The 25903-nt window shown below is 34.5% G+C and overlaps 2 protein-coding genes and 1 long non-coding RNA gene across 3 annotated transcripts; 2 read left to right on the top strand and 1 right to left on the bottom strand.

The window, feature by feature from the left end:
• Positions 1 to 15504: 15504 nt before the first annotated feature.
• On the bottom strand, positions 15505 to 18223 carry LOC110633617 (glyoxylase I 4). The gene is made up of 5 exons (XM_021782290.2): positions 18059 to 18223; positions 17000 to 17168; positions 16280 to 16363; positions 15942 to 16145; positions 15505 to 15743 (listed from the first exon to the last, which is right to left on the bottom strand). Exons 1-5 carry the CDS (start codon positions 18104 to 18106, stop codon positions 15649 to 15651), a joined length of 600 nt encoding a protein of 199 aa, XP_021637982.2. The 5' UTR covers positions 18107 to 18223; the 3' UTR covers positions 15505 to 15648.
• Positions 15637 to 16084, top strand: LOC131170539 (uncharacterized). Its single transcript, XR_009141323.1, has 2 exons — positions 15637 to 15775; positions 15910 to 16084. It is a non-coding gene; the product is annotated as an uncharacterized LOC131170539 (long non-coding RNA).
• Positions 18224 to 23503: 5280 nt separating the features above from the next.
• Positions 23504 to 25393, top strand: LOC110633603 (protein ALP1-like). The gene has a single exon (XM_021782274.2). It carries the CDS (start codon positions 23622 to 23624, stop codon positions 25206 to 25208), a length of 1587 nt encoding a protein of 528 aa, XP_021637966.2. The 5' UTR covers positions 23504 to 23621; the 3' UTR covers positions 25209 to 25393.
• Positions 25394 to 25903: the final 510 nt, after the last annotated feature.

Consider the following 25903-nt stretch of genomic DNA (forward strand, 5'->3'; position numbering starts at 1 on the left):
AAAATAAAAACAATAATTTATTAATCAAGGTAACTTATTTCAAAATTTAATTGTATTAGTTGATATATATATAAACTTTATCAGTTATATCCATTACTTCATACATTTTTTTAAAACATATTTAGAATAAATAATTAATAATCATTTAAAAATAACAAAACATTAATTTAATTTTAATAATCATATAATATAAAAAATAAATATCAAATTATACTATTAAAATAAAATTAAAAAGCAATTCACACAATATGCGTACAAAATGACTAATTGCTTTGGTGGATTTAACTGGAGAGTATAAATGGAAAACATTGTGCAAAATACACTTAGAATTTTCTTTTGATTTAACAATTGGCACTATAGATAATCTTTACAGTGGGGAGCATTCAATTAACTAAATAGAACTAAATTTTCAACTAATTAAATTATTAACTAATTTTAAAAAAATTAACTTAACTGAATTAAATTAAAAAAGAGAAAATCGAATTTAACTGAAATAAAAAAAATATTCAATCGATTATCAGTAATAATCGAATTAGTTGATTAATTAAATATTAAAAAAATATTTATAATTTTTTATTTACAAAAATAATAAATATAATTTAATATTAATAAAGGAATAATTATAAGTTAAAAATTATTATAATATAACAAAATAATTATTATAAATAATATATTATTAATAAAATTATAATTAATATATTAATTAATAAAAATTCTGTAACACCCCAAAATTTTTAATTTTATGAGCATTTTTAGTATTTTAATTTTATTAAATTTTTGGAATTTTTTTGAGATTTTTCGGATTTTAAAAATTGGGTTCGATTTTCCGAAAATATAAACTTTGATGATTTTTAAAAATTAATTTAAAGACCACGTGGCAAAACTAAAAATATATTTGGAGTCTACGTATTTTTCTGAGTTTTCTGAAATTTTTTCGGAATTTTTGGACCTCGTTTTGGTCCCCGAGGCGAGTAAAAATTCAAAATTTTGTATTCAATCGAATCGCCGAATCGAATCGATCGGATCGGACCGGCCAAATCGGACCGCCTTTTCCTTCTTCCTTTTTCTTCCTCGCGCGTCGTCCTCTCCCTTTTCTCTCTCTTTTCTCTCTCCTCCCCACCGGCCACCACCGCCACTTCCACCGATCAAGGCCGCACGCCTCTCCCAACGGCCGACCGCCCAAACGGCCGGAAAACGCGCCGAACGCCCCTGCTGGCCGATTCACTTCCCGGCCAAATTCGGCCGATCCGCCACCAATTGACCGGTCTTATGTCTAAAATCATCTACTCGAGAGCTTTCCATAGACACCAAGAACGCCAAATCCATCGAGCGGTTTGTCCGATTTTTGCTCAGAAGATTTTAGCCCATTTCGACTTTTGGGCTAGATTTCGAAAACCGTGAATCCCACGAGAAAACCGAGGTACCAAAGACGCTCCACTCGTCGAGAGCTTCGGCGACATAAATTTCAAATTTTTCCGACACCGCTTTTTGGTGGGTCCCACTAACTTCGCAATGTTTTTCCGAGCATTTAATGAGCTTAGAAAATTCTGAAAATTTATGTACTAACCCCGTGTTATGGGCTTCGTGTAGGTATCCTCGATTCGCGGAAATTCGACGATTGACCGGTTCACGAAATTCGCCGACATGCACTGCTACGGAAAAGTCTCCGAATTGGACCGAGGTTTTGGCTAGCCCCCCCATTGTCAGACGTCCCGAGCGCGTTCCCAAAGTCGGAATTGGCAAAGGTAAACCCGAACCTTGCTTTTTCGTAATTTTCTAGTGCTTAAATAGGATTAAAAATCCATAAAATATTCGTGGTAGCTTAGAAAATTATGATTCTTTTTGCAATAGTTTAATAATATTGCTAAGGACCGCGGGGCAAAGTTTTAGAATTTTTAGAGCTTATTTGGGCAGTTTTTGCAAAAATGGTCAATTATAGGGACTAAATTGAAATTTTACATGTTGTGATGGATGATTGAATTGGTGGGTCCAGGAGGGGCTGTGTGATGTGATTGAGTTGTGGACATATGGATTGTGAATATAGAAGTGTGTTTTGAGCCCTTTTTGCAGGTTGGGTAGGTCCTAGGTATAAGGGAGACTCTGCCGGATTTTCGGCATGACTTAGGACGTATTGGTCTTTTTCTTTGTTTGTATTGAGTCAAATTTATTAAATGATTGTAATAAAATTGTCAGGTGAGCAGATGACCTTCTTCCTCCGCCCAGCCGCCACAGTGATTGTCGTCAAGTCTGTGAGTAAAATATTAATTTTAATTGTAATTTCGATATTATTATATGTTCAGCATGCCCATGCATCACTTATATGCATATATATTTATGTAGTTAAACTCTAGACACGATTTATGTTGCATTCATAACTGTTAACGTGCCATGAGTGTTGTTGTGGTAATTTGGAGCAGTGTGCGTGCGTTGGCGTGCGTGTGATGTGGTGTGGACTATGGATAGGACGGGTAGTCACGGCTTGAGTTCTTCGCTGGGACCCCCGATATGGTTATTAAGTGGAAGTCCGAGCTGAGTTCTTCGCTGGCACCAGGTTGGATTTAAGAGAGCTATATAGGGGATCAGCTCCCATATATTATGATTGATGCTACAGGGTGCGTGAGTGCTCCAAATTACCTTTTTGATGCTATGATGTGAATTTATTGCTGATGTTGCATTTCATTCCACAAGTTGCATTAGTTTTATATAGTTATAGAGATTATGGTTAAAATTGATATTTTACTCTCTGAGTAACGCCACTCCTCTGCTCAATATTTTTTTCAGGCTACAGGAGGATTTTATTTTGGTTAACCTGTTTTTCTCCTTCGCAGGTTGTTTATCGATAATTGTGTAATTTTATTTACTCCTAGAATTTCCGTATGTGTTAGAAGTATTTATTTGATTATGGTCTGTAATATTATTATCATGTTGGACCTGTAAACGTATAATGATATGCATGTTTGATGGATTGGATGAGGGAGCTGAGCTCCCATTTATTTTTATGAGGATATGAGTATGTGGAGGGTGAGCTGAGCTCCCCAATTGAGTATTTATTATGTTTACAGGTCGGGTGAGTCGAAAACTCCCCGTTGGGAAGTCCATTTTATAGCCGGACTCTGTTCGTTTGTTTTCTTGAATTTGGGCCCAAATGGGCCTTAGAGTTGGATTAATGAACAGTTAGGCTTACTACGGGCCTCGGGGGCTTTAGGCTGGCCCAGGTCCTAGTACCGGTCCAGCCCATAGGTTGGGTCGTGACAAATGTGGTATCAGAGCTTAGGCTCCAGATTCTTAGGGAATGTTTGTCTAAAGTGTTGGGAAGAGTCTACTAGGAGTCACATGCGGAAAAATAGGGTCCACATTCGTCTTGCATTGTCGTCTTTGCTTCTAGTTTCTGCTTCATATATTGTGTGTAAATATGAGTCCATAGAGCATGTAATGTGCGCTTTGAATTTTGTGGGCTAATGTCTTTGAATTTCAGAAAATGCGTAGAAGGTGAGAGCCGCCATCGCACTGAACTGGATGTGCCTGACGAGGTGTCGACAGATGAGGCGCCGCCAGGAGGCGGGTAGGAGGCCTAGAGTCGCTCAAGTAGAAGAGCAATGCCTCAAGACTGAGATCGGGCCTTTTATGGCACAGGTCCCATGGACCCAATGGCGCCTACTCTAGCTGGTTGAGAGAACCATCGACATGATGGCGCAAAGATATGGTCCACCCTCCACAGCAGCAGCAGTCCACCGCACCAAGAGGGAAACCTTATAAACAGATAATTAATTTCAAGAAGTTGGTGCCTGGAACTTATGATGTGTCAGATGATGCATATCGGTTTTTAGATTCCTGCAGACAGTGCAGAAATGTAATTACTGATTGGTGATAGAAGATCGATAGAGTGTGTGCGGATGTCATGGGGCCTATGCCTAGACAATGGATGAATGACTACGTGTTACCCCGGATGGAGGGATTGACATGGGCTCAGTTTGTGGAACTTTTTATCAATCGGTTTGTGCCAGAAAGCTTCAGAGATCAAAAGCAGTGGGCCTTTGAGGCCTTAAGACAGAATGGCAGGTCTGTAGATGAATATGCTACAGAATTTCTGGAATTGAGCAGATATGCCCCTACAGCAGTATCTACAGAGACTATGAAGGTGAAAAGATTCCTAAAGGGGCTTGACAGGAGGTATGCGAACCTGGCCATGATGTCTGATCAGTCTTTTGATGTGGTGGTTGATCGAGCCAGACAGATTGAGATTAGCTATGCTGTGGATGACAGCGGTAGAGCAAAGAAAAACAGAGCGGAGGGTTCTTCAGGTGTTCCCCACATGGGTACTACAGATAGTGGTGGCCAAACTACTTACAGAGGAAGAAGCAGGAATAAGAGGAGTGGTTTTAGACACAAATCCCGAGGGTTCAGACTGTGGTACGGATCCAAAGAATGGTAACACCAGTGGTACTGCAGCCTGCTCGTTCAGATCCTCTTTGGCACCTTGTGCACAGTGTGGAAGAGGACATTCAGGACCTTGTTTTGATGGGTTCAGGAGTATGCTTCAGGTGTGGCCAACCAGGTCACTTTGCTAGGGAATGCCCCGTGTTCAGCGAGCCACAGATGGGGTCACAGGGTTCTGTTGCAAATGTTCCTCGCCAGTTGTATCCAGGTACTTCCAACATGGCAGGCAGTCAGTTCAGTGGCCAACAAGGCCGAGGACAAGGGGGACGTGGATTTGGAGGCAGATTAGGAGGTAGAAGTCAGTATCAGGGTTATGCCACTCAGGGTAGGGGTCAAGCTCGAGTTTTCACCCTGACCCACCAGGATGCTCAAGCTTAAAATGTAGTTGTGGCAGGTATTCTTCTGGTCTGTTCTTATGAGGCTCGTGTTTTGATAGATCCGGGTGCTACGCACTCATTTGTCTCCCCTGTGTTTGCCATGAGGTTGGGTAGAAACCCTACAACCTTAGAATGCCCTTTGTCGGTAGCTACCCCACTTAGTGACAACATAGATGTAGATATGGTTTTTCTGTAGCCCAAAGAGTAGTGGATGGAAAGATCCTCCCAGCAGACTTGGTTCCTCTACCAGTAATGGACTTCGATGTAATTTTGGGGATGGATTGGTTGGCAACTCACTATGCCACTTTAGACTGCAGGAACAAAAAGGTGTATTTCCACATACCTGGTGTGGAAGAGTTTAGCTTTGATGGTGACAGGAGCGTAGCTCCATATAACTTGGTGTCAGCAATTAGTGCTAGAAAAATGTTGAGGCGTGGATGCCAAGGGTATTTGGCATTGGTGAGAGATACATCTGTAGAAGGTGTCAGCATGGGAAATGTTCCTGTTGTCAGAGAATTTATGGATGTCTTCCCAGAGGAGCTTCCAGGGTTGCCACCAGAAAGGGGAATAGAGTTCTGCATTGATGTTGTTCCGGGTACAAATCCTATATCCATGCCACCTTACAGGATGGCACCAGCAGAATTGAAAGAGCTGAAGGAGCAACTACAGGAGCTTTTGGACAAGGGTTTTATACGTCCGAGCACTTCACCTTGGGGCGCTCCTGTTCTATTTGTGAGAAAGAAGGATGGGTCATTGAGGTTGTGTATCGACTACGCATACCGAACAAGGTGACTGTGAAGAACAAGTATCCACTTCCTCGGATCGATGATTTGTTTGATCAGCTCCAAGGAGCTAGATTCTTTTCCAAGATAGACCTGCGATCAGGCTACCATCAGTTGAGAATCAGGAATGAGGACGTGTCCAAAACAGCGTTCAGGACAAGATTTGGTCATTATGAGTTCTTAGTGATGTCTTTTGGACTCACTAATGCACCAGCAGCCTTCATGGACTTGATGAACAGGGTGTTCAAGTCATTTTTGGACCGTTTTGTCATCGTATTCATAGATGACATTCTGGTATACTCTCGGACCGAGGAAGAACACGTGTGGCACTTGAGAATGGTGTTGTAGACTTTGAGGGAGCACCAGCTATATGCCAAATTTTCAAAATGTGAATTTTGGCTAGAAAGCATCTCATTCTTGGGACACGTGGTTTCTAGTGACGGCATTCAAGTGGATCCCAAGAAAATTGAAGCTGTAACTGATTGGCTTAGGCCTACAACAGTCACTGAGGTGCGAAGTTTTCTGGGTTTAGCTGGCTACTACAGGCGTTTTGTACAAGATTTCTCCAGAATAGCGGCTCCCCTAACTAAGTTGACCAGGAAGAATGTTCCATTCATTTGGACAGATGACTGTGAGGTGAGTTTCCAGAAGCTTAAGGAGTGTCTAACCACTGCCCCTGTGTTGACACTACAGGTGAGTGGTGAAGGATACACCGTGTATTGTGACGCCTCGAGTTGGCCTAGGTGTGTCTTGATGCGTAATGGAAAGGTAGTGGCTTATGCTTCAAGGCACCAAGAGGCATGAGCAGAACTACCCCACCCATGATTTGGAAATGGCGGCTGTAATCTTTGCACTAAAGATCTGGAGACACTATCTGTATGGTGAAGTGTGCGAGATATACACCGACCACAAAAGCTTGAAGTACATCTTCCAACAGAGGGATTTAAACTTGAGACAGAGGAGATGGATGGAGCTTCTGAAAGACTATGATTGCACCATCCAGTACCACCCTGGAAAAGCCAATGTTGTGGCAGATGCCTTGAGCAGAAAATCTTCTGGCAGTTTGGAGCACATTTCAGTAGAGAAGAGACCATTGATTCAGGAGGTACATGAGTTGATGGATCAAGGTTTAATCCTAGATCTGTCAGGAGAGGGGGTATTGTTGGCTCATTTTTCAATGAGGCCAGACTTGAGGGACAGAGTTAGAGTTTCCCAGCACAGAGACCAACAATTAATGAAGATCATAGAAAGAGTACAGCAAGGTGAAGGTCGTGAGTTTGGATTTGCCAATGATGGTGCCCTAGTGCAAGGTTCTAGGATATGTGTGCCCGATGTGGACAACCTCAGGAATGAAATCATGCGAGAGGCACACTACACAGCATGCAGTGTCCACCTGTGTTCCACCAAGATGTACCATGATGTGAAAGATAGCTACTGGTGGAATGGTATGAAGAGAGACATAGCAGACTTTGTGTCCAAGTGCTTGACTTGTCAGAAGGTGAAGTTTGAACACCAGAGACCGTCAGGGAAGCTGCAAGAGCTCCCTATCCCAGAATGGAAGTGGGAAATGATCACTATGGATTTTGTGACTGGGTTGCCTCGTACCACGCGGGGATATGATTCGATATGGATAATTGTAGACCGCTTGACCAAATCAGCTCACTTCTTACCTGTAAAGACTACATACTCTGTGGCACAGGATGCCCGGCTCTACATTCGAGAAATAGTCGATTGCATGGAGTTCCTGCCCATAATATCCGACGAGGGCCCCAGCTCACTTCTCGATTTTGGAGAAAGTTGCAGGAGGCACTTGGCACACGCTGAACTTCGATGCGGCTTTCCACCCTCGGATAGACGGACAATTGAAAGGACAATCCAAACATCGAAGACATGCTTCGCATGAGTGTCTTGGATTTTGGAGGTCAATGGGATGAGCAATAGCTTTGGTGGAGTTTGCCTACAACAACAAGCATTTACACTCCAAAGATAGGGATGGCACCCTATGAGGCATTATATGGAAGAAAGTGTAGGTCTCCTCTGTGTTGGACAGAAATGGGGGAAGCGAAGGTGCATGATGTAGACCTTATGCAGTACACTTCAGAGGTAGTTCCTTTAATCAGGGAACGATCAAAACTTTTCAGAGGCGTAAGAGTTATGCAGACCCTAGAAGGAGGGATGTGGAGTTTGCAGTGGGCGACTATGTATTCCTGAAGGTTTCTCCAATGAAGGGAGTCATGAGATTTGGAAAGAAGGGCAAGTTGGCACCTCGGTATATCGGACCTTTTGAGGTTACTGATAGAGTTGGAGCAGTTGCCTACCGGTTGGAGCTACCACCCAACATTTCTCACGTTCATCCCGTGTTTTCACATCTCCATGCTCAGGAAATGCATTCCAGATCCTTCTCATGTACTACAGCCGGATGTGATAGAGCTAAAAGAGAACTTGACATTTGAGGAGCAGCCTGTAGCCATAGTGGACTACCAAGTGAGACAGCTGAGATCCAAACAGATCCCTATGGTTAAGGTTTTGTGGAGGAGTCAATCAGTGGAAGAGTGCACCTGGGAGTCAGAACGGGACATGCGTAGCAAGTACCCTTATCTGTTCAATGTGTAATCCTGTACTTTATTTTGCCTTGTGTAAAATTCGAGGACGAATTTTCTGTAAGGGGGGAAGAATGTAACACCCCAAAATTTTTAATTTTATTAGCATTTTTAGTATTTTAATTTTATTAAATTTTTGGAATTTTTTTGAGATTTTTCGGATTTTAAAAATCGGGTTTGATTTTTCGAAAATATAAACTTTGATGATTTTTAAAAATTAATTTAAAGACCACGTGGCAAAACTAAAAATATATTTGGAGTCTACGTATTTTTCTGAGTTTTCTGAAATTTTTTCGGAATTTTTGGACCTCGTTTTCGGTCCCGAGGCAGAGTAAAAATTCAAAATTTTGTATTCTGAATAAAACCGGCCGAATCGAACCGGACCGGATCGGACCGGTCGAATCGGACCTGCCTTTTCCTTCTTCCCTTTTTCTTCCCCGCGCGCGTCGTCCCTCTCCCTTTTCTCTCTCTTTTCTCTCTCCTCCCCACCCCCAGCCGCCGGCCACCACTGCCAGCCTCTAGCCGGCCGGGCGCGCCCTCCCAGCCGGCCGCCCGCCTCCCAAACGGCTGGAAAAAAACGCGCGCGAAATGCCCCCCTGCGCGCGCGCATCGATTCAGCTTCCCCGGCCAAATCCGGCCGATCCGGCCACCAATTGGACCGGGTCTTGTGTCTAAAATCATCTACTCGGCGAGAGCTTTCCATAGACACCAAGAACGCCGAAATCCATCGAGCGGTTTGTCCAATTTTTTGCTCGGGAAGATTTTAGCCCATTTCGACTTTTGGGCTAGATTTCTCGAAAATCGTGAATCCCACGAGAAAACCGAGGGTACCAGCACGCTCCACTCGTCGAGAGCTTCGCGGCGACATAAATTTCAAATTTTTTCGACACCGTTTTTCGGTGGGTCCCACGGAACTTCGCAATATTTTTTCCGAGCATTTAATGAGCTTAGAAAATTCTGAAAAATTTATGTACTAACCCCCGTGTTATGGGCTTCGTGTAGGTATCCTCGATTCGCGGAAATTCGACAGTTGACCGGGTCTGCGAAATTCCGGCCAGACAGACCCGTTACCGAAAAAGTCTCCGAATTGGACCGAGGTTTTGGCTAGCCCCCCATTGTCAGACGTCCCGAGCGCGTTCCCGAAGTCGGAATTGGCAAAGGTAAACCCGAACCTTGCTTTTTCATAATTTTCTAGTGCTTAAATAGGATTAAAAATCCATAAAATATTCGTGGTAGCTTAGAAAATTATGATTCTTTTTGCAATAGCTTAATAATATTGCTAAGGACCACAGGACAAAGTTTTAGAATTTTTAGAGCTTATTTGGGCAGTTTTTGCAAAAATGGTCAATTATAGGGACTAAATTGAAATTTTACATGTTGTGATGGATGATTGAATTGGTGGGCCCAGGAGGGTCTGTGTGATGTGATTGAGTTGTGGACATATGGATTGTGAATATAGAAGTATGTTTTGAGCCCTTTTTGCAGGTTGGGTAGGTCCTAGGTATAGGGGAGACTCACGATTTTGATGCGACTTAGGACGTATTGGTCTTTTTCTTTGTTTGTATTGAGTCAAATTTATTAAATGATTGTAATAAAATTGTCAGGTGTGCCGGGACAGCCTTCTTCCTCCGCCCAGCCGCCACAGTGATTGTCGTCAAGTCTGTGAGTAAAATATTAATTTTAATTGTAATTTCGATATTATTATATGTTCAGCATGCCCATGCATCACTTATATGCATATATATTTATGTAGTTAAACTCTAGACACGATTTATGTTACATTCATAACTGTTAACGTGCCATGAGTGTTGTTGTGGTAATTTGGAGCAATGTGCGTGCGTTGGCGTGCGTGTGATGTGGTGTGGACTATGGATAGGACGGGTAGTCACAGCTTGAGTTCTTCGCTAGGACCCGATCCTTCGGGGGGTAGTCACGGCTTGAGTTCTTCGCTGGGACCCCCGATTTGGTTATTAAGTGGAAGTCCGAGCTGAGTTCTTCACCGCACCAAAGTTGGATTTAAGAGAGTCAGATAGGGATCAGCTCCCATATATTATGATTGATGCTACAGGGTGCGTGAGTGCTCCAAATTACCTTTTTGATCCTATGATGTGAATTTATTGCTGATGTTGCATTTCATTCCACAAGTTGCATTAGTTTTATATAGTTATAGAGATTATGGTTAAAATTGATATTTTACTCTCTGAGTCGAACGCTCACTCCTGTTCAATATTTTTTTCAGGCTACAGGAGGATTTTATTTTGGTTAACCTGCTTTTCTCCTTCGCAGGTTGTTTATCGATAATTGTGTAATTTTATTTACTCCTAGAATTTCCGCATGTGTTAGAAGTATTTATTTGATTATGGTCTGTAATATTATTATCATGTTGGACCTGTAAACATATAATGATATGCATGTTTGATGGATTGGATGAGGGAGCTGAGCTCCCATTTATTTTTATGAGGATATGAGTATGTGGAGGGTGAGCTGAGTTCCCCAATTGAGTATTTATTATGTTTACAGGTCGGGTGAGTCGAAAACTCCCCGTTGGGAAGTCCATTTTATAGCCGGACTCTGTCCGTTTGTTTTCTTGAATTTGGGCCCAAATGGGCCTTAGAGTTGGGTTAATGAACAGTTAGGCTTACTACGGGCCTCGGGGGCTTTAGGCTGGCCCAGGTCCTAGTGCCGGTCCAGCCCATAGGTTGGGTCGTGACAAATTCTATTATTTCAGTTAGTTTGATTACTAAATTAAAAGTAATTGAGTCTTTAGTCGAAATCTTTTATAATTATTAATTAAAAATCAAATTGAAACCAACTCATTTTTATCAAAATAATCGAATTTCATTAATTTGATTCAATTATTTAATTATAAATGAATAATGCACATAATTTATTAATTATTTTATGTTATTGAGTTCTTAATTTTTAAAATTTAAAGATATTTGAATTTTATTTTTTTTAAATTTAATATGCTACAAACACACACACACACAGATATATATATATATATATATATTTGACCCCTTAAATTTTCAAATATTATCAATGGCTATTAAATAATCTTCTAATTTGTAGGTGTAGATGGGGATAAATTAAGTTTATACTTTATGAACTATGAACAAAAATATATGATCTCATTGTATAATTCATATTATTATATCATTATGTACGGCCCATTTAGTTTCCTTGTGAACAATAAGAATGCAAAATAAATAATTTAGTAAAAACTTGGAGAATGATTTTAGTAATTAATGATTTCATCTGCAACAAGCCTATCAATAGAAGGAAAAAAAAATTATTTAAATCTAATTTATTATAAATTTAAAATATAAATATATTAATTTTAATTATTTTATATATAAATTTTATTATATATATTGTGTTTTAATTTTATGATATCTCATTAATTGCATTACTTTTAAAGCTTGTAATTATACCTTTCTATATATGTGGTTCTAATTTATTTAAACTTTATAAAATACATTAACAAAACTCTATTAAAATGAGTCTCAAGTTTCAATCTTTTTAAATAAATTAAATTTAAATAATATATTATATTATAATACTAACATAAATATTATAATATTTTGTGGTAGAGTTATAAGATATTTAGAAAACTTACTGGGTAGGAGTTTGAGAGTTACAAGTAATTATATATTGTTCTTTCATTATAGTGAAATTTTTTTTTCTTATCTTGTCCATCGACGTAAACTTTACGGTCGAACTATGTAAATTTTGTATTATTTTTCTTTTATTTTTTTATATTATGTATTTATACGATTTCTTATATCTTAAATTTATGTGTTTGTTATAACATATTATAATCTATTTATTCAATAAACTAAATATATATATTATCAATAAATTTAAGCCGGATGATATTAATCTCTAAAAGATCTGAAATTTCAATTCGTTGAAGTGAAGTAAAAATAAAATATTTATAGAACTTAGAATCAAACAAAATCAATCTGAATTGATTTTGAAATAAATTGAAATCATTTGATTCAGTCTAATTTTAAATTAAAATCATTCTTTTAAATAAAAAACAATTGAAAAAAGATATATAAACTTTGGGATTAAATAATTAAAATCTAACCGAATAATAGGGGTATGCAAACGGTCGGTTCGGTTTCGAACCGATAAAATCGAAAATCAAAAATCAAGAATTTTGAAAACCGAATCAAATCGATCACTAAGAGGGAACCAAACCAAACCAAACCGATAAACATCAGTTCGGTTCAGTTTTAAACTGATCAACCTGAATTTTGTAAGATTTCATATTTTCAACATTAAATCTCAATAATAAAAACATAAAAAAAAACTTAAAAATCAGAACTAAAAAATTTTGAGTTTCCTTGATATATATATATATATATATATATATATATATTATTTATTTATTTAATTTTGAATCAATTTTTTAATTTAGATCGAAAGCTACTCACCCTAAAGAATAACATCAAACTAGTAAGTGTGTTCATAGGTTGAATCCGTCGGTCTTCTATATACTGACAACCCAAACTGATGTACGCAGTTTCAAGACAATAAAGCCGAATCATAAAACTTCCTACAAGAAATCATATTCTCCTTATTTAAACGGGTTTAAAGTCGGTCTTGATTTTTAAAGAAAATTGTAATGGACACACATTTAGAGATGGCAACGAGTAGAATATCAATAAAAATCACCTATCTGAATTTGAATCTGCGTCCGATTAACATTATCAAAACTTAACATGTTCCAAATATAATTAAAATTTATTATCAACTATTTAAATTCGTTCAAAATCTAATTATTATTATCAAAAAAAATTTGAACCTGTTTAATTTTATATATTTTAATTAATATTTTATATAAAAAATTATTTTGATTACTAATTTATATTTTAAAAATTTAATAATTTTATAAATATTTAAATTTATTTTATATAAAATAAAATATATAAAAATTTATAAATATTATTATAAAAAAATATATATTTTATATTTAATTAAATATTTATATAAATAAATTCAAATAACAAAAACCTAACATATAAATTTCAAATTCATTATAAATATTATTTTTAAATTTAAATCTATCACAAATTTAATTATATAAAACTCAAACCTATGACCTTAAAATTCAATCAAAACAAATATTCATAAAACTTGATTTATTGTTATCCCTGCAGATACCATGGAGCAATCTCATTTTCTATATTCCTCTGGACATATGGCTTTTTCTAGATTTAAAATTGCTGACTCTTATGCGCCGCCAAATATGAATATATTTATTTATATAATATCAGGACAAGGCAACATGGTTTTCACGGCTTCCAAGGGAAGTTTCCTGCAAAGCAATACATCGATAGGATATATAATAACAGGAGATGGCCCGGTTTTTCACGGGTTTCTTATTTATCAACTAAAATCAAATCAACACACGTCGGTTTATATAATTTTTAATTTATAGCTTATGTAATTCAGACAAAAATCATAAATTTTGGGTCGGATTTATACGGGTTCATTGATTTCATCAATTTGAGTGGTTTTTTTATACACCCACTACAAATTAGAAAATCATTGAATTGAAATAATTGGTTTCGGCTCGAATCAAATTGGCCGGCAGGTCTATATTTGGGCTCTATAATTTGAATTTGGAATTTTGCAGCCCAACAATAATAATGATAATGATAGATTATCCATCCAAAATGAAAGTGCTAGATAAAGTCAAAGTTGACTGCTCTTTTTCTGAAATTCTCCACCTTTTATTAACCTCCGACAACAAAGCTAGTATAAGTGGTGGTTCTGCACCTGCAATGACGACAATGGCGATTGTCGTAGACGGCGGCAAACGAGTTGGTGGAAGGGGAAGCCGATGAGCTGATCATTCGTTGGGCGGTCGCGGATTTAATGCCCGAAGCCCATCGGTTCACCTTAGTCCTTGTCATTTTTTGACCCATTGTCATCAATAATTTGAATGGATGGAACCCATCGCCAAAATCACTTCAATTGCAATTCAACTATTGATCTTAATATCTGAATTGTTTTAAATTTAATTAAAATTTATTTTAAATTATTTAAATTTATTTTAAATTTAATTATTATTATTTAAATTTAAATAATTTTATATATTTTAATTATATATTTTAAAATTTTAATAATTATATAAAATATTTATATATTATCATTATATAAATTGATTTGAGTAATAGATATCAATATATAAAATTTGAATTGAGTATTATTTTTTAAATTTAAATTCAGATATTATTAAAATTCATCCAAGTACTGAAAATAAACTCATACCGACGCCATCCCCATTTCGGTCATGATACTAGAGAACTGGGACCGTCCAACCAAAATCAGATCTATATGCTATGGCATTATAATTCTCCAATATTAACGTATCATCGTCCAAATAGACTTATGTTAACCGCTGAAAATGCCTTCACAGAAGGCTGCTTTGTTGACATTCTAGATACACCAGTTGCAGATTGCCCACTTGCTCAAACAGAGGAATTAGCTAAAATTCCATTGCAATGCTCAAAATTTAGATGCAAGGACTAACCGGACCTTCGTACTGAAGTTCTTCCAGTTCTTAGAAGACTCGTAGATGTTGCAGCTGCTAATGTAAAGTGGGACAGAACCAATATTTACCCACCAAGCCACTAGTTCTATCCAATCCTTTAGGTGACAAGTCATACTTCATAAGATGAACATTTGGCTAATACATTTGATTGCACATTCCAATAGACATCTCATGCAGTGCTGCTGTACATGGATTGGTTAATGCAGGAAATAAATGGATGATCACATACGAGAAAGCATAGAGCAATTAAGGCGCGGCTCCAGAAGCACAGCGTGTCACCAGTGACAAAGCCTCCAAACCACACATTACGTTCAGCCAAACAGGAGTGGAACAAGAGCCTTGAAGATACCTGAATTATGCGCCGCCTCAAGCACTTTTGACGATAGAAACGAAATTGGAAGGTTCCCATTACACATGATTGCGGATAAGCTAACTTCAACGCGTATTAGATGGGATTAATCTTGATATTGATACTCATGATTTTTTTTTTCCAGCCCTCCTTGGGGCTTTTTTTTTTTTTTTGGTATTTATTGTTAAGTGTATTCTTAGGCCAATTTTCACGCAATGAAACTAATTTTGGAGTGCTCCCCTTGAAGTCAAATCCTGATTGACAAGAAAGAGAAGTTTCCATTATTACCAGGTGAACTAATTCTGTTGAGTTCCTCTAATGGTGTTCTTTGTTTGTTACATGATATCTGCAGGGTCTCCTACATAACAGCAAGCACATTTGGGGCACATAATTCATAACCTGTGATCTTGTATATCAAATAGGTGCATAAATCCATGTTCCTGCACATCTGATACTTGCAATCTTTACATATTGGTGTTTGAGAGTAGACAAACACCAAGGTCATATTAAAATCTTCCACCTATGGGTAAATATATCAGTTATCGACTTGAGTGAACTCTAGAGCATTTGCATCTGGATCTCGTGTAAAGATTGCAGGCCTCCCAGACCGGCTAAGTGTGTAGGGAATTCCTGCAAACATTAAAAGATTCAGCATTCCATAAGTAAGCTAAACAGTTATTTGCAAAATATACTTTCCTATCCTGACTTCATTAGATAATAAAGAGCCATTTATATTTTAGGCATGCTCTGACTTAATTAGACAAAAATGTGATTTTATTTTATTTTATGCAAGCAGTGATAACTGGGGATGGGAAGAGAACAGTGTACCAGCTTTATCAAGGATTGCCTTCAACTTGGACACATCGCGAATAGCAATGCAAGTATGTCTGTCTCGGCCACCATGTTGAGGTCGTCCAGTTAAGGGGTCAGGATTTGGAAGCTCCATTAAGTGGATCATTTCAGAACCCACCCACAACCAAGCACCCCTATAGGGAAGCTTATCATGTGGCCTTGCCTCATTTATTTCAAGACCTAATTTTAAATAGAAAAGTGGTTATTAAACCTTTCACTTGATCTCTCCTGTGTCCAGACTCCAGAGGGGGGAAAAAAAAAAAGAAAAGACAAGATATATTAACAACTTGACGTCGGCGTGGAAGAATATATACCTAAAATGCCTTGATAAAATTCAAGTGACCGTTCAAGATTTTCACACAGCACTCCAACATGGTGAACACTAACAACCCCATAATCTGCACACATGACACACCAATAGATTAAAAGATAAAGTTTATCCCCAAAAAGGAACAACTGTTAGCAGTTTTGTTCTTGAACCTATTTTATATACATTGAACGTCAAAAGCTACCATATATCATAGATGTATACATGCATGCAGTCACATAGAGAAAGGGGGTGTGGAAATACATTTGCTTTTTTGCATTTAATTATCCCATTCTGAGTGCATTTAGGAACATGAAGGTAAAATACATTAGGAGGATCACAATTGCTCCTTGTTACTTCTAACTCAAACTTGGTTTGCATGATTAACATAATACATTCTTCCGTATAAACAAGTAAACAAGCATTTATCCAAAGGAAAGCAACATGATCTAAACTATTGTCCCAAATTTGAAGAAGCATGGACAATAGCATGTCAAATTTTTAATTATACAACTAGTTTCCTTTTTGGTGATTGAGGGAGCATATTGCATCCAAATACTAGGAGAAGGGTCACTTTCTGAAATGATTCATTAAGCAACATTGCATCCAAATCTTCTTCAAAAAATGCTTTAAGCAAGGCCAATACTTGGTACTTGCTTTCATCAATCCAATACAGCCTAGAAAGAGAACTGCTATCTAGTAAAGTGGAAACTACAAGAAGAATTACCTATCTTCTCATTGACATGCCTTGCTTCTTTCTCAACTACATCAGCTTCAACAGACAGTTTGGATTTTGTCTTGAAAGAAAGCTCATGAAACTTATTACTACCAACAATAGAGTGGTAAAAAGGGGATAGTGAGTTTGTAGATATAGGTCCGATTCTAAGAGGATTCACCTGCAACATTGACAATGATTCAAAAATCATCAAGGGCAACAAGACAGATAAATTGTATTAGACATTAACTGCAGCCTCATGAATTGCTCTTCTTTAGAATAGCTGAAGAACAATGACAAAAGAAATGAGACTGATGTGGACAAAAGTTAAACAAAAAAAAAAACATACTCCTCTTCTCCTACATTAAAGCGACAAGGCCTAAGGTAAAACAAAATGGATGATCATTTTTGCTCCCTTAACTCTCATTTCTCTCAATTTTCTCCCTCAAAATTGGATCGGCTCTGACTTGGGAATCAGCGGTCCCAGCCAAGCACAAATCCAGGAGACTCCCATAGCTTCTTTTTCTAAGTATTGCAGCTATTACCAGCTAAGACAGTGGGACCCCAACCACCTTCTTTAATTCCTTTCAATGAGCTAGCCATCAATAACCTTAACCTATGCTAACCTTAACCTATGCTGTTATGCATAATATAAAAGATCAAATATGGAGCCCCCATCCCTATCATTAGAAAAGCTAATTTACGCGTGACCAAGTTTTCCTCCTCTTCTTTTGAACACATTTTCTCAGGAACCGAACAGATACATCATACACATCGTCGATTTAAAAAAAATAAAATAAAAACAAACTGATAAATACCAACATTCATAAAGCCTTTTTTTATTTCAAATGAAATTCATTGATTCCTTATAGAAACTGATTATTCCTATCTGATTAGATATAGAATTTAACTAGCAAAAAATAAACTATCTAATTAGATATAGAAATTGATTAGCAAAAAATAAACTAAAATCATTGATTCTTTATAGAAACGGCAGAGTATGATAATCCTGAGATTGTCAAGTGCAAAGAAATCATAAATTGAAAGAACTGAGTTAATTGGTAATAATACCTTGTGTTTAACAGATATGGCGGCAGATGGACCGACAAGAGAAGCCATGGAAGAGCACTTGAGCAGTGAAAGAGAGTGATTACGGTTTCGTTAACCTACTGTTTATTTTGTGAACCCAAATGCCACCAACCGTTTCCAACCACCGCTTTTCTTGGTAAAGTTTTTTAGGCCACAAATTTCACAAATAAACAGAGGCCGCGCACTTCGGGTTTGGGCGCTTTTGTAAAATGTAATAAATTGCTGGTAAAATATGCAAAAAAATTTTTTTATGGGTCTGCTGTAAACGAAAAAGACAGCTCGGTGGGCATTCAGTTCAAATTGAATCGAATCGAATTAAATCGAATCGAATAAAATTATGAAAATTAAATTACATATTTTAGAAATTAAATCAAATTAAAATGGATAAAAAATTAAATTGAACTGAATTATTCTATTTCGATTTGATTCTATTCAAACCGATTGATTTTGATTTTTGATTAATTTTTAAATTTAGACTTGATTTTTAAATTATTTGATCTAATTTTAACTTTGGTTTGAACCTAATAAACATTAATAAATGAAATTAAATAATTTATATATATATAATTAAATATAATTCATAAATTACCTATAAAAATAAATCAATTCAAAAATTAATTTGATTCGATTTGATTCAATTTAAATATATAAAAATACTATTTAATTCTGTTCTGTTTAACTATTTTTTTCTCTTCAAAATCAAATCGAACCAAAATAATCGAAATTTTTATAATATAAAACCGAATCGAACTGATTAAATTTTAAAATTAAATCAATTAAATTGAATTAACTCAGTTCGATTCAATTTTTCAGTTCAAACTAAAATCTACTTACCCTTAGTTGAAATGAGAAATTTTATTAAAGAAATGAAAATTTATTATTTAATTTTTTTATTCTAATAAAATTAATTATTTAATTTTTATATTTTAAAAAATATATTATTTATTTTTTATATTTTACTTTTATTAAATATGTCTATTTATATTTTTTGGTGTTAAATCTTCATTTATTTCATGAAAAACAAATTATATATGAAAAATATTACTATAATATTAAATTAATAATATATTTTTATATAATATATATATATATATATATATATATATATATATATATATATATATATTTTCATATTTCAATAAAATTATTTAAATTTTAAAAAATAAAAATAATTTCCTCTTTTTAAAAAAAATATTTTCTTTAAAAATAACTTACTTATCCTTTAATTAAAAAAATAAATATTTTTTAAATTATTTTTTTAATGTCTCGAATGTTAAAAAAATATAAAAAATATATTTTTTTAAATTAAATAGAGTCTAAATTAAAAAAATTAAAATATATAAATTAATTAATATTTAAAATAAAATGACTAAATAATAATTTAAATAACATTAAGCTTTTAACTAATGAAAAATTTAATAAAAATATTAAATAATTTAATAAAAATAAGTATAAAAATTAAATAATATATTTTATAAAATATAATAATTAAATAATTAATTTTATTAAAATATATAAATTAAATGGTAATTTCCTTTTACATAAATCTCCAAAAGTTAGTTTGTTACAGGTAATTTATTATTAAAAAAAAAAAAAAAAGTCGATAGAACTTTTGAAATCTTCAACTAGAAGCTGTTAACAACTAAGCATATGTCAAATTGAAAGTCAATATTGCTCGCTCAATTTTATACAATATAAAATTTTATTTTTCTTTCATTCATATCACTTTCTTTTTAGAATTCAAATTCAAGATGTTATAACATTGAGAATATTCTAATATTATTAAATTAAAATTTATAATTATAAAAATTAAATAAATATTAAGATAGTTTATAAAGTATATCAAAATTTCCTAATTTTTAAAAATAATTAGTCTCTAAAATTTAGTTTCATTATCAAAATGATTTCTCCAATCAAATTTATAATTTATTTTTTAATTTTTTTAATTTAATATGATTGTGCATTTTTTATTTTATTTTATTATTAAATTATTTTTATTTAAAATTCATATTTAAGTAATTATTTATTTATAAATTTAAAACACTAAAAATAATCATATTTGAAAATATATAATTAAATAATTATATATTATAAACAAGTATATAATTATTTTAAATAATAAATATAATTAATTAGACAATAATATTTTTAAAGTAATTAAGCTTTTTAAACAACTCAAAATAGCTAATAGACAACCAATATGTTTTTCAAAATCTTTTTTTTTATTATAATCCACAATTTTGTAAAAAATATAAAATTATTTATAGTAATATTCTTTAATAAATATAATAATATAAAATTTTTATATATTTTTTTGAGAAAAATTATCTGAAATTTATTTTTATTTATGTTAATAAAATAATAATCATAATTGAATAATTTAAAGTTATGATCTATTTATAATTTATAAATTTTTCATAAAAATATACTCAATTCAACTCAATTAAGCCTCTATCCCAAAAATTTGGGGTCGATTATATGAATTTATTTTCTCCACTCAAAATGATTTTGGGTTAAATCCTCATAAATGTGTAATTCTTCTAGGTCATGTTGTACTACTCTCCTCCAAATCAATTTATGTCTATCCTTTTTTTTCTTTCTATCCTCTAACTTAATGTGCTCTACTTGTTTAACTGGAGCTTCCGTATGTTTACCTTCACATGACCAAACCATCTTAATCTCCCTTCTTTCAACTTATCTTCAATTAGCACCACTCCTATATTTTCTCTAACACTCTCATTGCGGACTTTATCTAGTCTAGTATGGCTACTCATCCATCTTAATATAAGGTTGTATTATTGAAAGAGACAATCACGAATTCTAAAAAAAAATAATTTTTTATAAACAATAATATCATCAATGTATGCACATGTTCAATAAGAACTTATTTTTAATTCACACTATCAATGATATATAAAAATTATTGTTGATGAGGTTTAAATTAGGATGCTTATTTTTCACAAATCTTAAATAAAATTACTTTGATTAGTAGACTTAAAACATATTAGTTGATATTTTAATTGTGTCTTAATTAATATATTGTGAAATCATATTTTATTAAAAGATAATCTAGAAACTTAGTTGGATTAATTAATTCATTAATTAATTAACACACTATTTTAATAATTTGAGATACAAATGTGGTGGTTTTGTTCTAGTCAATAGTTACTTTATGTGAATATATTTGACCTAGCAAAAATAAAATATATCAACTTGGTGCAAATTCCCTATCTATAATTAATATTTCCAATAAAAAAAAAATCAATTTAGCACATGCATTCCCTTGTTGTGTTATTTCTATATAATTTTTTGACTGTTTCTATTGAATTTGACGTTCACTAAAATCAGAGCACTTACCATTGAAGGAGTGATTTGTATTTTTGATATTGACCCCTTCATCAATTATAAATTAAAATGTAGTATGAGCTGGATGTTGATAAATCAATACTCATTTTTCATATGGGTCCAAATTAGTCAAAACAATTAATCTATTCCTTTACTTAATAATGCATACAAAGGGATTTCTTGAAGAAATGATATGAAGCAAGAACAAGGCAATCCATGATTTGACCATTAACACAAAACAAATCATAAAATTACAAAAATATAAAATTTTAATTCAAAACAAATTATATATTAATTAGTCATTAAATTTTAATCTCTTCGTACACTTTCGTCTCTCTTTTTATTTTTCTCAAATTTCACCGTTAATAATAAATACTTTTTATCACTAAATTTTTACTATTTTAAATATTTTCATTCTTAGATTTTTATCATTATTAATACTTTTATTTTTTTATTGAAGTATTAAATTTTCTTGCAGGGAGGCCTTGGAAGGAGAAGAAAAGCTAAAATGGTAACAAACATCTATTGTTGAATTTACCTGACCCAAGAATACCAATTTTATTTTGATAACATCCAGTGTCAAAGTTATTGAATGGGTAAGTTGCTATTATTTTTAATTGATAAAAATAATAAAAAAGATTAAATAATTAATAAAATTAAATATAAAAAAATTAAATTATATATTTTGAAAAATATAGAAATAAATCTTTATTTTTAACATAATTGAAAATTTAAATAATAATTTACCCATTCTTAATTTAACCCTAATAAATAAAATAGATAGTTGCATCATTATTGTGTGGTTATTATTTTGTACAAGAAAGAAGGTGTTGGAAGGTAATTAAATTTTTCTTTATATATATATATATATATATATATATATTACGCAATAATTGTTTATTAGTTTTATACAGAAAACTCATCCCTTATAGTTAGGTATACAGGTGGCCGGTAGCCACTTGGTCGGTTGAAGTCATGATAGTTATTTGATGCTGAGGATGAGTATCTTCCTTGCAATTTTCAGGCATTTGAATCTAACAATTGAGCAGGTCAATTCCCTTGTTCATATGTTCGCCCATGTCACACTCATAATTTATTTTTTTTTTTTAAAATAAATAAATAAATTTTGATTAATTAAAGTAATTGATTAATTACCCATTACATTTATATTCATTGATCTATCTATATATTTTAAGGGTTTAAAAATTGAGATATTTTAAATATTGAATTCCATATTTGCTATCATTACCAAAGTTGTAAAATCAAAGAATTATCCCTTATAAAAAAAATATAATGGATTTATTTATAAAATTATGAGGTTTTAAAATTGAATTTTAATTAATATCAATTATATTAAAAAAATTTAAAATTAACTCAATTATTTTATTTTAAAATAAAAACACATAGATTTCTTGAAAATTAATTAACATAAATAAAATATATATTGGTTTCAAACTATGAATTAGTTTTGGAAGTATGTTGATTTCTCTCAAAATTTATTTGTCTAATAAAAAATGGTAAACATACTAAGTTGACTTATGGAAATACTCATTTAAGAGCATTTCCACAGCTGTAAAATGAATAGGAGCCTTTCTATCAAAATATCAAGCATTCAAATTTCAAATAGGTTTTTTTTTTCTATAATTAAATTAATTTTAATAATTTAATTTCTATTTATTTCTCAAATAAAATTATATCGTAAGATAAATATTTAATTATTAAATTTTAAATATGTATAAAATCTTTGGAAATTATAATTTAAATAAAAAAATATTTTTAAAAAGATAAATGCAAATAAATAGAAGCTCTTTCCCTTGAGCTTCCCCTGCCATGAGGCATTTTGGGAAGCTTCCACTCACAGCGTAAAGCTATTATCCAACGTGTGTCTTCTTCAACACCCAAAGGGAGGATTCCAAATCCAACCATCAAAACTTACAAATCCCATGCCCATCAACCGCGTAAGCTTAAGATAATATAATAATACCAAAAAAAGTCCAAGTCACCGTCCACAGAGTCCCACGTTACCGCGTTCACACTTGCCCGCACGCGCTTCCTTACATATATAAGAATAAAATTCCCCTAAATCCCATCAGCTTCATGTAATCTGCTCTTTCAATTAACAAATCTGAATACCATTTTTTCAGAGTTCACATCTTCCTTTCAGACATTTTCTCAAACACTTTTTCTTGCTTTCACTTGGATGGAAGTTTCATCTTTCCCATTTCTTAATCAGGAAGAGATTTCATACTTCTATAGTTTATTTGAAGACATGGATACTAGTAATGGTGGAACCTATAGTGTGAACAACGATTCGAAGAAGCGTAAGAGGAGGGGAGAAGACGATGGTGGAGATGGTAATAAAGACCATTTCCAACAATCAATGGAAGAGGATTTGAAGAAGAGTGCAATGAGAGATATATTTGCTTCTATTTTGATGCTGGATGAGGAGGAGAAGCAAGAGGAGCAGCAGTGGGTTATTGATTCTGAGCAAGATAAGGCCCTATTTGATTCCAATTACGAGCGGAAACTCCAAGCTATGAATGATTATAATTCTCAACTCCAGACCCACTACTCCAATTTGGATGAAATGGATCATTCCAGAACTAAGCGGGCGCGCCGCTCCGCTTCCGCTGTTGCCGCGGTGGCGAGTGAAAATGCGGCTTCTGGGGATTCAGCTCAGAATAGTGGCGCCAGTGCTAGTGGGGGGTCTGGGGGTTCAGGCCAGCACAGGCGGCTATGGGTGAAGGACAGGTCAAAGGACTGGTGGGAGCAAATTAGCCACTCGGATTTCCCAGAGGAGGAGTTCAAGAAAGCATTTCGAATGAGCAAGGCCACGTTTGAGATGATCTGCCACGAGTTGGATTCTGTTGTCACAAAAAAGAACACAATGTTGCGCGACGCCATTCCTGTTCGCCAACGCGTTGCGGTTTGTATTTGGAGGCTGGCCACGGGTGAGCCTTTGCGACTAGTGTCGAAGAGATTTGGATTGGGGATCTCTACTTGCCATAAATTGGTTTTAGAGGTCTGCTCGGCTATAAAGACTGTATTGATGCCCAAGTTCCTTCAATGGCCTGATGAGGAGAAAATGAGGATGATTAAGAGCGAGCATGAATCAATGTCAGGGATACCAAATGTTGGTGGCTCAATGTACACTACCCATGTTCCAATTATCGCACCAAAGATTAGCGTGGCGGCTTATTTCAATAAGAGGCACACCGAGAGGAATCAGAAGACATCCTATTCCATAACAGTTCAAGGCGTTGTTGATCCCAGAGGCGTTTTCACTGATGTTTGCATTGGCTGGCCTGGCTCAATGCCTGATGACCAGGTGTTGGAGAAGTCTGCCTTGTACCAGAGGGCTAGTAGGGGGGCTTTGAAGGATGTCTGGATTGTTGGGAATTCTGGGTACCCTCTAATGGACTGGGTTCTGGTACCTTACACCCACCAGAATTTGACATGGACACAGCACGCATTCAATGAGAAGATTGGCGAGGTTCAAAGGGTGGCCAAGGAAGCATTCGCTAGACTGAAAGGCAGGTGGTCTTGCTTGCAGAAGAGAACTGAAGTGAAGCTCCAGGACTTGCCAGTGGTTCTTGGGGCCTGTTGTGTCTTGCACAACATTTGCGAGATGAGAAATGAGGAGATTGATCCAGAGCTTAAGTTTGATCTTTTCGACGATGAGATGATCCCTGAAAATGGCCTGAGATCATTAGGTGCAATCCAGGCCAGGGATCACATTGCCCACAATCTCTTGCATCATGGCCTTGCAGGCACTTCCTTCCTATAGCAACTTTTTTGTTATAGCATGATTTTGTAGGCTGGATTTTATGTTTCTGCATTATTTTTTGTGGTATGGGTGGGTTGTCATGCTGTACTAGTTAGAGAATAAGATGATTAGATTTTTTTGATGGGTCCATGTAAAATATTTTATTTTATCCATCCAAAAAATAAAATTGAATGCTTTTTTGCTTACATATCTCTTCCCATCTTGCATCTAGATTTGATTTTGCCTTGTGCCGTGTAGAGTATGGTACAAGTATTTCAATGAGAAAATATGGAACAGGGACAGCACCAGTATGTGATATTTGAAGCTTCAAGTTTCAACCTTTGTATTTTGGAGTTTTGTCTGCCTTTGACAAAAGGCCCTTCGTACACGTTACAATCGTGATTGATGGCTTTGTCCTTCTTATTTGACGCTTGAGCCAAGTAAACTGCCTTTCTCATGCCCATTGACTTTGCAATCACTTCTTTTCTTCGAGTTCTTCTCTGTTTCCTCTATGTCTCGGCATTGATTGTGGAATAAAATGATTTTCCCACTTTGCTAATTCATAATCCCATTCCCCCTAAAATTCCATTCCCAAATTAAGATCATTTACGCTTTTACTCTTCTAGCAGAAATTTTCAGATGGCCTCTGATTTTCAATTGTAACAACTCTGCATTAGCACGCTAATACTTATATAAAGAGCTGATTTATTGTGATT

The sequence above is a fragment of the Hevea brasiliensis genome, chromosome 11 (assembly GCF_030052815.1).
Source record: "Hevea brasiliensis isolate MT/VB/25A 57/8 chromosome 11, ASM3005281v1, whole genome shotgun sequence".
Taxonomy (NCBI): Eukaryota; Viridiplantae; Streptophyta; class Magnoliopsida; order Malpighiales; family Euphorbiaceae; genus Hevea; species Hevea brasiliensis.

What these genes read in the sequence shown, in the direction of transcription:
- LOC110633603 (XM_021782274.2), top strand. Translation starts at nt 23,622, where the DNA reads ATGGAAGTTTCATCTTTCCCATTTCTTAATCAGGAAGAGATTTCATAC.
- LOC110633617 (XM_021782290.2), bottom strand. Translation starts at nt 18,106, where the DNA reads ATGGCTTCTCTTGTCGGTCCATCTGCCGCCATATCTGTTAAACACAAG. An exon ending in ATTTTATCAAGGCATTTTAG is followed by an intron (nt 16,146 to 16,279) that starts GTATATATTCTT and finishes ATTTAAAATTAG; the next exon opens with GTCTTGAAATAAATGAGGCA. An exon ending in GGCAATCCTTGATAAAGCTG is followed by an intron (nt 15,744 to 15,941) that starts GTACACTGTTCT and finishes TAATGTTTGCAG; the next exon opens with GAATTCCCTACACACTTAGC.